The following is a 14,563-nucleotide window of genomic DNA, read 5'->3' as shown; positions in this document are numbered from 1 at the left end:
CCTATCTCTCACTCCCTTTACCTAACAATGTATCTATTTGTCAACAATGACCACTAACATTCTTATTCTATCCTCCACTGACGAAGGCTGCAACCAAAACTTTTTATGACCCACATCTTTCTTTTGTGTGCACTCTATCCACATATTCCTACATGGTGAGTCGTTGCTCTCCATTTGATTCCTATTCGTATACATAATTATCATAATGTTGACCTAAAGAATACAATGCCCTTAAAACAGGGCTGACAGGAAAATACAATTCCAGGATGTGAAAACTTATCTTCTGGCGACAGTTAAAGATGATGAAGGTTCTACGAACCGGTTCTACCACCAACCAAACACAGTCTTCACCAATGTACCCAAAACAAAAACTCTTACTACTTGATGACTTCAATGCCAGGTGGAGAGAGAGAGAGCGAGAGAGAGAGAGAGAGAGAGAGAGAGAGAGAGAGAGAGAGAGAGAGAGAGAATCTGATGTGGGGAAATGTCATGAGTAGTCAAATTGTACAGAACTGCAATGCAAATAGGACTCCTACTCCTCTCTGTGTACTGAGCCTGAGCTCTTCATAACAAACACACAGTTCTACCTATCAAATCATGAGGCATTCACATTCGAAACAATGGTACCTCGTCGATTACATGTTCACTCGACAAGGTGACAAGATGACTATTGGACAGACCACAAACATGTTATTAGTCGACTCAGGACTACAATTCGTACAAGGCCATGTACTCATTTTACAAATTCTTTTAGGAGGAAATTGTCCGCCTCTGTAGCGTAACGGTTAGTATTATTAGCTGGTGTCCTCGGGGGGGGGGGGTCCAGGTTTGATTCCCAGTACTGGCAGAAATTTAAAAATGGCATGAGGGCTGGTATGTAGTTGAAATGGTACATGCAGCTTACCTCCATTAGGGGTGTGCTTAAAAAGAGCTGCACTACCTCGGGATGAGGACAAGAGTTTGTCTGACTCGTTGGCTGAATGGTCAGTGTACTGGCCTTCGATTCAGAGGATCCCGGGTTCGATTCCCGGCCGGGTCGGGGATTTTAACTTTAATTGGTTAATTCCAATGGCTCGGGGGCTGGGTGTTTGTGCTGTCCCCAACATCCCTGCAACTCACACACAACACTATCCTCCACCACAATAACGCGCAGTTACCTACAAATGGCAGATGCCGCCCACCCTCAACGGAGGGTCTGCCTTACAAGGGCTGCACCTGGCTAGACACAGCCACACAAAATTAAAGAAGGAAATTCAACACCTCTAAGATTCATGATGAAGTCATTGCCACAGAGTTCCAAAATTCCAGAGCTCTAAAGCAACTGACCCACAATACAATCAACTCAAAAGATCCAGAACTAGAATGGGTCACACTTCAAAATATCATTCCAGGCAAAGCAGAGAAAACAATTGGCTTTGAGAAAAAAAGAAGACTGGTTCAATGATAAAGAGACAATCTTGAGCCTTTTTAGTGCTAATGGGGATGCCTACTTATACCCTGACTGAGCGAGTTGGCCGTACAGTCGGGGTAGTGCAGCTGTGAGCTTGCATTTGAGGGATAGTGGGTTCAAACACCTGGCAACCCTGAAGATGGTTTTCTGTGGTTTCCCATTTCCAGACCATGCAAATGCTGGGGCTGTACCTTCATTAAGGCCATGGCCACTTCCTTCCCACTCCTACCCCTTTTCTATCCTATCGTCGCCATAAGACTTATCTATGTTCGTGCGACGTTAATGAAGTTACAAGTAATAAATCTCATTGTAGACCTTATTGGACATCAGATTATAAACATTAAAATAAGAATAATTATTTACACCTCCTTTCCAATACTTATCTTTCCTTATATTTAGGATATAAACATTACAACTGGCGTTGTAAGTCGGGACATGTTTCACTTAACTGTCGTAAGCATCATCAGCCGAAATAAATCTTAGCCTAAAGTTAGGTCAGGGCCCTGAACCTAGTGTCCTTAAAATATATGGTACCCTAACATTCGACATTTACATTATAGAAAATCAGATAGGCTTTTAACTAGTGTGAAAACATATAACAATGTTCGAATTGGCTAAGAGAAAAAAAACACACAATCGTGTGGACAGAGGTTAAAAAAAAAAGTACAACATAGAGCTGGTAGTGAAGTAATTAAAATCATATAGGATATCATTGCTATCAGTCAATCAATAAGAATGTTGATACATAAAAATGATTATTTTTTATGTTCATTGGAATGAATAAGGTAATTACAATGGTTAACTAATTAAATCCCATTCTTGCATAGACACGCGAGCCGCTGCCAACTTCTAGCGCTCTCATTGTTGCGCCTACCCCTCCCCTCCCGACTTGTTTTCCGCCTAAGCAAGCACACCAATACAACATACGTAGCAACGGGCAGACTTTTACCAGACCCCCTCGAGCGGCAAAGGTGACCAGTCACCGCTCTTCCAACGTAAGAGGTCAGCGGTCTTAGACTCTCATTTTTGAACACTATTTACAAGGCACTGAGTACATCTTTTATTCTCTTTCCATTTTTCAGACTTCAATTCATGCTCATTGCATCTTATTTTCTCCATCTATGATCTTGAACTCCCACTAAAAATGAGGACACCTGTTTTCAGCTTTAACCATTATTTTACAGGAACTGGATATTGGCCTATACCCATAAGCAGCTTAGTTAACCATTCTAAACACCTTCTTCATTCCAATGAACATAAAAAATAATAATTTCATTGTATGAACATTCTTACTGATTGACTGATAGCAATGATATGCTATATGATTTTAATTACTTCACTACCAGCTCTATGGTGTACTTTATGTTTTTCACCTCTGTCAACACAACTGTGTTTTTCTCTTAGCCAATTTGAACATTGTTATATGTTTTCACACTAGTTTACAGCCTATTTGATTTTCTAGAATGTAAATGTCGAATGTTAGGGTACCATATATTTTAAGGACACTAGGTTCGGTGCCTTGACCTTACTTTAGGCTAAAATTTATTTTGGCTGATGATGCTTACGACAGAAAATGTTTATATCCTTAATATAAGGAAAGATAAGTATTGGAAAGGTAGTGTAAAACAAGTTGGAAAAAACAAAAACAAATCAACAACAACTTATCCCTTGCTCAAGATTCATCCTCCAAGGTGAAGAAAACATCATGCTATCTAGAAATCCAGCAGACCTTTCAGACTGATATTAGGGACTTATGGAATTTTTAAGCACAGTTAAAACAGCTGTATGGACCCATTTGCTCCTCTTCAGGAACTCTGAAAGTTGCTAGTAATACTACTGTCTATTTTCAAGTTTCAACCTATTAGAATCCAGGGTTTCAGCACAATTTGCCATTAAGACCAAGATGTCCGCATAGGCCAAACTGCTTACTACATTTCCACCTAACCGAATTCCTCCCTGCCACTTTATACCTTTCAGTAGAAGATCCATGTAAACTATGAATAAAAAAATGAAAAATTAAAGATTACAGCCTTGTCTAACCGCTGCGAGTACATTGAACAAAGAATTCATTCTACGATCAATTCTCACTGCAGCCCAATTGTCAACATAAATACCTTTGATTCCTTTGAATAATCTACCCTTAATCCCATAGTCCCCCAGTACGGCTACATTTTTTCCCCTTGATACTCGTCATATTCCTCCTCTAGATCTACGAAAACATAAACATAACTGTCTGTTCCTCTTGTATTATTTTTCAATTATCAGGTGCATACTGAAAATCTGATCCTGACAGTACCTCTGTGGTCTGAAACCACACTCTTTTTCATCCAACTTACTCTTGACTACTGATTGCACCCTCGCTTCCAAAACGCCAGTGAACACCTTGCCGAATATACTGATCCATGAAATACCTCGATAGTTGTTGTAATCCTTCCTATTCTCTTACTTATAGATAGGTGCTCTTACTGCTTTATTCCAATCAGAAAGTACCATATTAACATTTCATGATAATCTTATTACGCTATGAAGCCTTTTCATACCTGCCTTCCCATTATATTTCACCATTTCAGGTCTAATTTCATCTATTCCTGCTGTTTTATGATAATGGAGTTTATTTTCCATCCTTTCACTTCCTTAAGAGTAATTTCACCAACATCATTGTCCTCCCCATGAGCTCTGTTGTTTGAGACGTCACCAGAAAGATTTTCTTTTACATTGAAAAGATTTTCAAAATATTCCTTCCACAAGCCCAGTGATTCACTGGGATCTATTAGTTCCCCTGATTTACCCAAAACACTATTCAATATTCATTGACTATTCATTTCCCTGTTCCCTCCCTTTTTACTGTCCAGAAAGATTTCCCCTACCGCTTGACCCAGCCTTTCGAGGTTCTTACCAAAATCTTCCCACCCACGACTTCTTCTTGGATTCAACAATTAAATGTTACGCTCTGTTTCTTTCATCTACATACAACTCCCTGTCTGCGTAAGTCCTTGTTTGGAACCCTTTCTGACATGCTCCCCTTTTACGTTCCACCAAGATGTTCGCTTATTCTCATCTTTATGTACAGTTGTTCCCAGGTGTTCCGTTGCTGTTTCTAGGACAGCATGCCTGTACATCAACGATTCTTTTTTATATACCCTGAACCTTCTTACTGTCTACTGTTTGGAACTTTTCACTAATCATATTCATGTACGAGGCATGTTTTTTAAATAAGTACCGTTTTGATATTCCGCTGATGCAGTGCAGCGGTCGGCATTCCGTGCATGCGCGCTGTGTACCTGCATCTGTTGACAAGGCTGAGACGCCATTACGGCAATGGTCGCCCTTGTGTACGTTTGTTGGCAAGCATTTGAAATGGCCTCGCCGACTGTGAAGTCTGGTCTGTTATTTGTTTTCTGAGTGCAAAAGGTTTGAAAGCTATCGATATTCATCACGAGATCTGTGCAGTTTACGGACCAAACATTATGAGCGATGGAATGGTTAGGAAATGGGTTCGAGCATTTAAAGGTGTCCGCAAAGATGTGCATGATGAAGGAAAGGAGTGGGCAACCTTCAGTCATTAGTGAAGATTTGGTGCAGGCATCTCACGATGAATATCGATAGCTTTCAAACCTTTTGCACTCAGAAAACGAATAACAGACCAGACTTCACAGTCGGCGGGACTCTCGATCGGCGAGGCCATTTCAAATGTTTGCCAACAAACATACACAAGGGTGACTATTGCCGTAATGGCGTCACAGCATTGCCAATAGATGCAGGTACACAGCACACATGCATGGAATGCCGACTGTAGCGCTGCATCGGTGGAATATCAAAACGGTACTCACTTAAAAAACATGCCTCATACTTATGTCTGATTTCCTTATCCTGGAGATTTACTACCCTTATACATCTGCAGACAGATTTCACTTTCTCTATCCTAGGCACAGAGATTGATTCACTACAGATCAGATAGTGGTCTGTTTCATACAAAAATCCCCCGAATACCTGCACATTCCTAGCAGATTTCCTGAATTCAAAGTCTGTTAAAATATAGTCTATTATGGATCTGGTGCCCCTACCCTCCCATGCGCAACAGTGAATAGGCTTATGTTTGAAGAACGTATTTGTAACGGCTAACCCCAAACTAGCACAGAAGTCCAGTAAATGCTTCCCATTCCTATTAGCTTCCTTATCTTCCCCACATTTACCCATCACCTTTTCATATCCTCCATTTCCACTTTCCAACTCTTGCACTGAAATCGCCCAGTAGCACTATTCTATCCTTGCCGTTGACCCTGACTATGTCACTCAGTGCTTCATAAAAATTGTCTATGCCTATTTGAAAACAAATAGGCATAGCTGACAAGTGATGACCTTTTACTTTTACTAAGAGAGAGCGACGAGTAACAAATTTGTTCACCTCACACCGGAATACTTAGTGACTGTAGCTCCCTCATCTCACCCATGATTGATCTGCACTTAAAACCTTTCCCTACAGATATACAGTGTAGCATTGCTAGGCGGGCAATAATGCCATTGTGGAGTTTTATCTCCCGTATGCAGTTATCAGACTGTACCTCTTATATAGGGCTTCTGATAAGTTCACCTACATACACCCCAGCGTCAGTGGGTAGGCTCTGACACATCCCACTCTGATGAGTCTAGTGTCAGACCTAAGACAAAACGCTGGTTAATAGAGCAAACGCCTGAAAAGCCTTATATCTGATCTGATATACAGTACATTGTGCCAAAAATCATTGGATAGCAGTATGTAAACGTAAAAGTCTGGGGTGCCACTGTACTGTGACAACTTGGAGCGTCCAGACCTGTATCAGTTATCATCGGACTACTCAAGAGTGTGTGTGAATATAATCTGTGCTGGTCATGACGAAATGACATGAATTATTGGCTTTTGAATAAGGCATGATAGTGGGGCCAGGCCGATGGGACATTACATAGTTGAAGTTGTGCATTCATTCCTTGAACGATGGTGTCATGCACGTACTGCAGATCTCTCATACAAGTCATTACCATCTACAGTGGATAGCACAGTGGCAAACAAGATGCTCAATGATCATGATCAGCAGTATCTGTTTAGAATTGTTCGTGTAACAAACAAGTCACACTAGCTCAAATCAAATCTCCACATTCAATGTGGGAGAAACTAGATGCATATCCAGCAGGTCAGTGCAGCATTCTTAACACATTGCCGACCGGATGCTTGAGCTTGTCACATACCCTGTGGACCGGACATTTTTCTACTAAGCATACTAGGGTGCACTTGATTATAAAAATGTACATAAATATTAAACCAGTCAATATTTTATCTTTAAAGTTGGTATGGGTACTCTCCAATGCCCCTAGTAGTAGTCGATCTGCTTTTACAAAACCATCTTCAGCGTCAATTCCTAACACATCATTAATGTTTACATTGTTGTCGTCAGAATCACTTGAATAAATGAGTACACTAGGTAAATTACGGCCTGTACAGGCTTGAATATCACTTCAACTATCACTCTCACATTCAGTTTCCACTAATTCATTAGACTATTTCCATTTGAACGATCATCGGTATATGATTCTTAGAAAATATCGTCGTCAGCTAACACCGTATTCCGCGGGTGCTCCATCATGTCATTGACTGAACCGGCAGGAAGAAAGTCGAAGTTTCGAAACTAAATCAAAGAATAAAAGAGGCCGTGAATAAAAGAAAAGTGGCAGATATACATCTACAATTTATTCTACTCAATGTGCACGGCCGAAATAGTTCAAGATATGGTCAAGAGATGTCACAGGAAGACCGATAACAATGTCGTGAATAAAACCAAGATTTCTCGGGGCCCGTCACCTACCGCTGGCGAGCGTACTACAAGATTTCTCGGGGCCCGTCACCCATGTGTTAAGTGTCCATGGGAAATAGGAGTGGAAGACTCATAAGAGTGCGCTTGTTAACACCACAACACTGGGCAAAGCATCTCCGCAGGGCAATTGATGATATTACTGTAATTGGACTAAAACCTACAAATACCCAGGAGCTGTGAGGCATGGGTGAACATTTTTCCACACGTGTTTAGTCTAACTGTGGAATCAATGCCATGAAGAGTTGATGTACTCTACGGGGCTAGAGGAGATTCTACATGATACTAGACCCTTCATGATTTTTGGCATGTCAGTGTACAATAAATTGTTAAAAGTATCTGGACACCCCTTCGCAGAAATAAACTAAAACCTAGATGTGATTATGACCATCACTGTTGTTATAAAAAGGGGCTGCTGTTCAGTGCTATGAGATACCTGCATAATGCATGGAGAAAGGGAGCTTAGTGATCTCGATCATGGTTATTGGTTACCACATCAGTAAGCAGTCAGGGCCATTTCTATCCTTCACAAGTTACCAAAATACATTTGGGGGATGTGATTGTGAAGTGGAGATGAGAAGAGACAACCACAGCTGGGTAGGTCCTGTATGTTGACTGACACAGACTGTTGAGCTCTGAAGAAGGTGGTATGGGAAAATTGCATGGTATTGTGAGATACCATCACCTGCGAGTTCCACAGTGGCACCAATAGTGCAGCTAACACCACGACTGTGCGCCGGAAGATAAGAGGACAGGGGATCAATGCCCATAAACTGCACATTTCCAACAATATTCATCACATTTGGTGGTGCAAGGAACACCCCCACTGATCCGTGAACGACTGAAGACACCGTGATGAATCATGTTATACCATGAATGAAAACTCCATGTTAAATGTCCACTACTGGCCAGTATATTCCTGGAGCAAGAATAAAAGATTAATATAAATAAATTCAAAACAAAAGTAATGGAATACAATGGAACGAAGTCAGGAGGTGCAAGAAATATTAAATTAAGAAACAAAGTTTTAGGGTAGTACGGTAGAATAAATAACGATAGCGGAAGTAAAGTGGTCATAAAATGCAGACTAACACCAGTAATAAAGGCTTTTATTAAGAAAATACATTTCTTCACCTCGAACATAAATATGTATTTTATGTTCTTGAAGTCTTTGCTGTGAAGCGTGGCATTGTGCGGAAGTGAAACCTGGAGAGGAACTAGTGCAGAAAGAAGGATGATAGAAGCATTTTGAAATGTGGTGTTACAGATAAATGCTGAAGGCAACATGGGTGGATCAGATCACAAATGAAGACATACTGAACAGATATTTAGACTGGTGCTTTCATGGCCTGTAATTGTAGACATGATAAGCTTTTGGGCTTCTGCTGTGTTCTCACCTTGTTTTCTAACACGACAAAAGCCCAAAAGTTTATTATGATGAACACTGAATAGAGTTAGTGAGAGAACAATTTGGTGATTGATAGGACACATTTTGAGACATCCAGGTCTTTTCAATTAGTTTTTGAGGGAAGTTTAGGCAGTAAGAATGGTAAGGGTTAACCGAGCATATCAGATATAGCATGCTGTATGCACATGTGTGCGCTGTCACTTTCCCACCTTTGGTTTCCCACAGGAGGAGGCAGGAGAGCTAGTCCAGGGGTTACCATTTAATGTCAATCGGAGGTTGCACCTGAAGACTTACACTAGAACTCGCTGATTTACAATGTAACAAGCGATTAAAAGAAGAATTATAAAGGAAGAGATATCAGTGGGTTCCCTTTCCCAAGATTTCGTACTTTCTACAAGCTGCTTTACGCTGCACCGTCACAGATAGGCCAGCAGAGGAAAGGAAGCGGCAGTGCTATTAATTAAGGTACAAGAAAATAAGGTTCGAACCCACTATCTCCCGAATGCAATGCTCTCCCTAACTGCACGAGCAACTTGCTCTGTTGAGATTTCATAAATCTGCAGCTGACACAATGTCAATATTCAGAAGTACACACAGCAGTGAGCAGATTTATCCAAGATGAACAAACAAATCTGATCTGACAGCCTGGCTGACAGACATGCTCTAAGATGTGTCAAGAGTTCACAACACCTAATTTTGAAAGACTAGTTGCCAAGAAACTCCAACAGTGTTCAACTCAATGTACCATTACAGTAATTTAAAGGTAGGACCTAATATAAAGTATTCCACTCAGTGCTCTACCTGTTCATTTAACTGTAAGCATTACCATTATTTTATGTTATAAAAGATTACATACTGTTTTTTTTTTCTTTTAGTCCATAACATGTTTTCAGAGAGTGAAACAGCATACTAGAGTTTCTCTACTGTACAGTTAACAGGTAATGAATTACTGAAATAAAATTATGTTACTTCTGTATACACCCCTGGGTGTCTGTTCTCCCCATGGTCAGGCCAGCCAAACAGCAGAACTGCACGTACATTAACCTACATGCACGGCGTCATCAGCGTGCAAGCAAGTTTGACCAGCCTGGAGTAGACCAAAGCATAAAAATGAGAGGCAGACTAAAGTACATATAATAGTAACAGTTATGTAGAAATGAACACACACTGGATAGGGAGGCATGGAAAACTAAGGAGTGATAAAAAAACAACAACAACAACAACAACAACAACATTAAACAAGTAACTCACTGATGGATGCAATAGGTGTATTTAAACAATCCTGGATTCCAGTTTAGATAGAAGACATCGAAGAATCTGAGGATACTCTCGTAATCTATCCAGAAGACACCGTTATCAAACATGGCTGCACTGTTTGGATCAAAGTTGAGCAACTTGCGTAATTCTGGTGTCCAATGTGTACAATCCAGTTCGGAGTAGTTGCCTCGCCATCGCAGATGTGACCATGGATTCTTCAGCTTTAACAGGTGCAGTCCCTGCCAACAATAAGGATAACATTAGAGTTGAAACCACACCTGGGCGACTGGAATGGGACAATGATGATGATGATGATGATGATGATGATGATGATGATGATGATGATGATGATGAGAGTTAAAATATCCACCATCTGTTAAAAAAACTATCACTATGTTTGTCATCTGGGTTGAGTGTCATCCTCTAGATTCCAAGATGGCGGGCACAAACCTGTCACAGGTATATTTTTATAAATGTCCATTAGGAAGTCCACGTCATATGATATTGGCATGTAAAAGATCTCTGGTGACACATTTGGAGTTGACCGGAAAAAAATAATTGAAACTCAGTCAGAGATTGCTCACGAGAGATCTGGTTTGTGTAGAGGCGCGCGGCTGTGAGCTTGCATCCGGGAGATAGTAGGTTCGAATCCCACTATCGGCAGCTCTGAAGATGGTTTTCCGTGGTTTCCCATTTTCACACCAGGCAAATACTGGGGCTGTACCTTAATTAAGGCCATGGCCGCTTCCTTCCAACTCCTAGGCCTTTCCTATCCCATCGTCGCCATAAGACCTGTGTCGGTGCGACGTAAAGCCCCTAGCAAAAAAAAAAAAATCTGGTTTGCTCAGTTATCTTGTAGAGTAACAAAACTTCATGTGCAGGCAGCCTAGATCGTGTTGAGTTACAATACGGTAGCTGAAGCTAAATAATTTTAATTAATTTTTTTTTTTAATGAATGCAGTATCCTTCAGCAAGCTGACTGATGTACCTAGAGCCAAAACAGCAGGCCCACGCATATTGAGGGGCCTGGGGTTTCAAACGGACCAGAAGTTTAATGGATTAATTATATCACTGAAAGCCTAATAAAGAAAAAAATGCTAGCTAATAGTTTTAGTAAACACTCCCACATAAATAGCCATTTTAGGAAAAGAGAAATTGAGTTATTAATATAATGTTAATGGAATAAATTAGCATTGCAGATGATTTTATGACTGTCAAAAAGAGATAAATCAGAATGCCGTAGATATTGAATGTATAATACCACATCAATATGTCATTAGACATGAATCTTTTCTTAAAAATCTGCTGTGGGACAGTGGAAAATATTCAAGATGCTCATACTTATATACAGTAGAAGTCCGTTATAGCGAGAATTCATAACAGCGAAAAATTTACTCGCTATAACGGATTGTCGTTATATCAGATTTCTGTATAAAAGTCGGAAAACCCTTCATGCACTTTAAAATCGGTATGAAACGGCAATCAGTTTGTTCAAAACTTGCGTTTCCGCAGATGATATCCACACTACGACTTACTTGTTTGTTATTTTTCGTAATCCGATACTACGTGAAAGAGTATGTTTAATTTCATTCTGAAAAAAAAAAAAGTTCCGTATTTCTCCGAATCCAAGATGAACCCCACTTTTTCCTTCAAAAAATTTAAATCAGGCTCAAAAAGAAGTTTGTAAAATCATACAGGCCTACGCATTTTTAGACTATTTTTAGACGCCGAACATTGACTTTCGTCACGCTGTATTTCTATTTTTTTTGTTTTTTGTTTTTTTGAGGCTGGACAATTATTGTTTATTTCCGCGGGTTAAAGCACCATTAACTAAACATTGGCATCATAATACCGAAGAGAACTCGTTGAAAATTTTCCGGCAATACCTATTCCATGTGTCTCTACAATACAAAGATCCGTCAGGAAATTATTCTTGCTGTCTATAAAAATTACTTTTACGCAGCGTCAATTATAACCGGCTACCACTACACGCACGTCTCGCTTGTCGGGTGCGGCCAAATTCAACGGCTAGCGATGTATAGGCCTTCGCGAACGTTGAAAGTCAACGAACGAGTTTATTGCGCCACGGTATGGCCATTCCGCCATTGCGTTTTTCGTGCACATACCTCACAATTTCATCATCGACTTCTTTAAAGCGTCCTTGTTGCGGACCACTGAATGCATTTTTTGTACAGTACGCATTTTTTTTAGCTCTTTGTCTTCACGCGAACGCCAAATATTGGCCTTAGTTAGACCTATGCCGTATTTTCTTGCGGCTGCACAATTATTCTACATTTCCGAGTGTTTAATAAACATTAACTTAAAATTGGCATCATAATATCGACTAGAACCCGTTGAAAATTTGCCGGAAATACCTTTTCCACGTATCTTTACAATACGACTATCCATCACGAAAATATTCCTGCTGTCTATAAACCTTAATTTTACTAAGCGTCAAGTACAATAGGCGCGTTATGACTCTGCTGCTGAGTAGCCATGGCTTTTCTAAGAATTCGAAGGGTCGCATGTTTTGATGCCATTCTGCAGATTTGAGAAACACACAGGCACTGTACAACCGGTAGCGATGTGTAGTAAAGAGGGGGTCGTTTATTGTCAATGAGTTCTGTGCGCGTGTGAAAAGAAGCAGCGTGGTTACCGTGGTAGTTGCCAGTGGTATCCATTAACTTACTGTTAGGCCGCGAATGCAACAACCCTTGAATTTTCGCATGAGAATCTGAGAAAAAAAAAAGTCTTGGGTTCGGAGAAATACGGTATCACTCCAGAGATTTCTGTGGCAAACACCTCAGCTTTCTTCTTCAAACAGCGTCACCTAACCTAACCGTATATGTAGCCTATCATGAAAACATATTTGAAATGCATGTAGAGAAATAACCTCCTCGCGAAAAATTTACATGTAAATAGCCGTAACTAGACGCGAGAAGATATGAAATATGCTCTGAAATCAGTGATGTACTCTGCCGTATCTTGAGATGTATGACATTCTTACGTAATTTCCGTATATAACACTAAAATTAAGATATCGTTTATTCAGTCTTTATTTTTACGAGTTAACAACTGCTATCGGCCACGTAATTAACGCACTTATTACGAAAACGTGTTATACTCTTTCATTTCGAATTTTCTTTAGAGAACAGCAGTCGATGGGTATTACTAATCAACTCCAACATCGCCTTTGAATGTCAACGAGAGAGCTCGCAAATGCACAAAGTGAGAAAACTATACCGTACCGAAGATGATCGATCGCATTTTGTTGCAAACGTTTCAGTTTTCTTATTCAAACAGCGTCACGTATCCTAACTTAACCGTACTATACGTATGATGAAAACACACTTCAAGCGCCAGTAGAGAAATTATACCTTTCTCACTATAAATTTTCATAATAGCCTTTCCGTAATTTAACCAGACGCGACAAAATACAAACTAACCTATGAAATCAATTAAGCACTCTGCCATATCTCGAGGTGTAGCCCATTCTTACTTAATTGCAGTATTTAGCCTCAAAATTAAGCGGACGTTTAGTCAGCCTTAATTTTTAACGAGTTAACAACCGTTATCGGATACGTTATTTACGCATTTATTACGAAAATATGTTCTCTTTCATTTCGATTTTTTCTTTACGGAACAGCTGTCGACGGATATTACTAATCGATTCCGACATCGCCTTCGAATGTCGACGAGAGAAATCGCTAGTGCACATAGCGAGGAAACGATGCCGAAGGCAATCGATCGCATGCAATATCATCGCTGGGGTGCATAAATATCGGTAACGGAAAAAATCGCGCGCGCTTAATCGCTCGTAATAACGGATGCGCTGTAACCGAAGGACAATACACAGTTTAATATAGGAATTTTGAAGGGACAGAAAAAAGTCATCGCTATAATGGAGTTCTCGTTATATGCCGCACTCGCTATATCGGAATTCTACTGTATATTACTTGACATTAATATAAAGTAATATTTTCCACATTTTACTTGTTTCAAAATCTCCTCTTCTTCCTGGCCTTTTTTCCCAATTACCTGGGGTCGGCACTCTGAAAGGATTTATCTCAGTTTTATGGCCATGTACCTTACCTGACATCAACCATATCTGGAAGGATGTAATCACTATTGCACGTTTCTGTAGTGGTTTTTAATGTGATATGTTGCATGTAAATAAATATGTGTATTGAGACAAACACAAACAACCAGCCTCTGAGCGCAAGAGGAATTAACCAGACAAGGTTAAAAACCCTGACCTGGCCAGTCGGCCTCTCTGAATCAAAGGCCACTAAACTGACCATTGCCGAGTGTAAAAATAAGCCTAGATTATACATTTCATTTATCGATTTGAACACTGCTAGGGCAAGTAATAATTGTCTGCATGCCTAGCGCTTGTCCAGTTTCTCTACAGGCTTGGCTATGAAGTGGATGCATGTTCATAGCAAGTTTTTATGACCGTATGCTCTTCCTGACGTCAACTTATCGGAAGAGTTAATGAGATGAAATGAATGATGTGATACATGATAGTAAGAAGGCAGACAGTAAAACGCAGTGCCAGCACATAGCCTATTCCTGTCGAATAACATCAAAGGGTCCAAGGCTTTA

At 40.2% G+C, this 14,563-nt stretch overlaps 1 protein-coding gene across 5 annotated transcripts in view; it reads right to left on the bottom strand.

Moving 5' to 3' along the window:
• The window catches only part of LOC136873775 (calpain-7), a 144,459-nt gene that overhangs the window by 40,619 nt on the left and 89,277 nt on the right, over window positions 1–14,563 (bottom strand). For all 5 annotated transcript variants that reach the window (XM_067146987.2, XM_067146988.2, XM_067146989.2 and 2 more), the window contains one exon: window positions 9,953–10,197. In XM_067146987.2, the coding sequence (XP_067003088.2) occupies window positions 9,953–10,197 (245 nt within the window). The remainder of the gene's footprint in view (window positions 1–9,952; window positions 10,198–14,563) is intronic.

The sequence above is a fragment of the Anabrus simplex genome, chromosome 5, assembly GCF_040414725.1.
Source record: "Anabrus simplex isolate iqAnaSimp1 chromosome 5, ASM4041472v1, whole genome shotgun sequence".
Lineage (NCBI taxonomy): Eukaryota > Metazoa > Arthropoda > Insecta > Orthoptera > Tettigoniidae > Anabrus > Anabrus simplex.
Note: the sequence above shows the minus strand (reverse complement) of the source record. Positions and strands in the feature narration are given on the sequence as shown.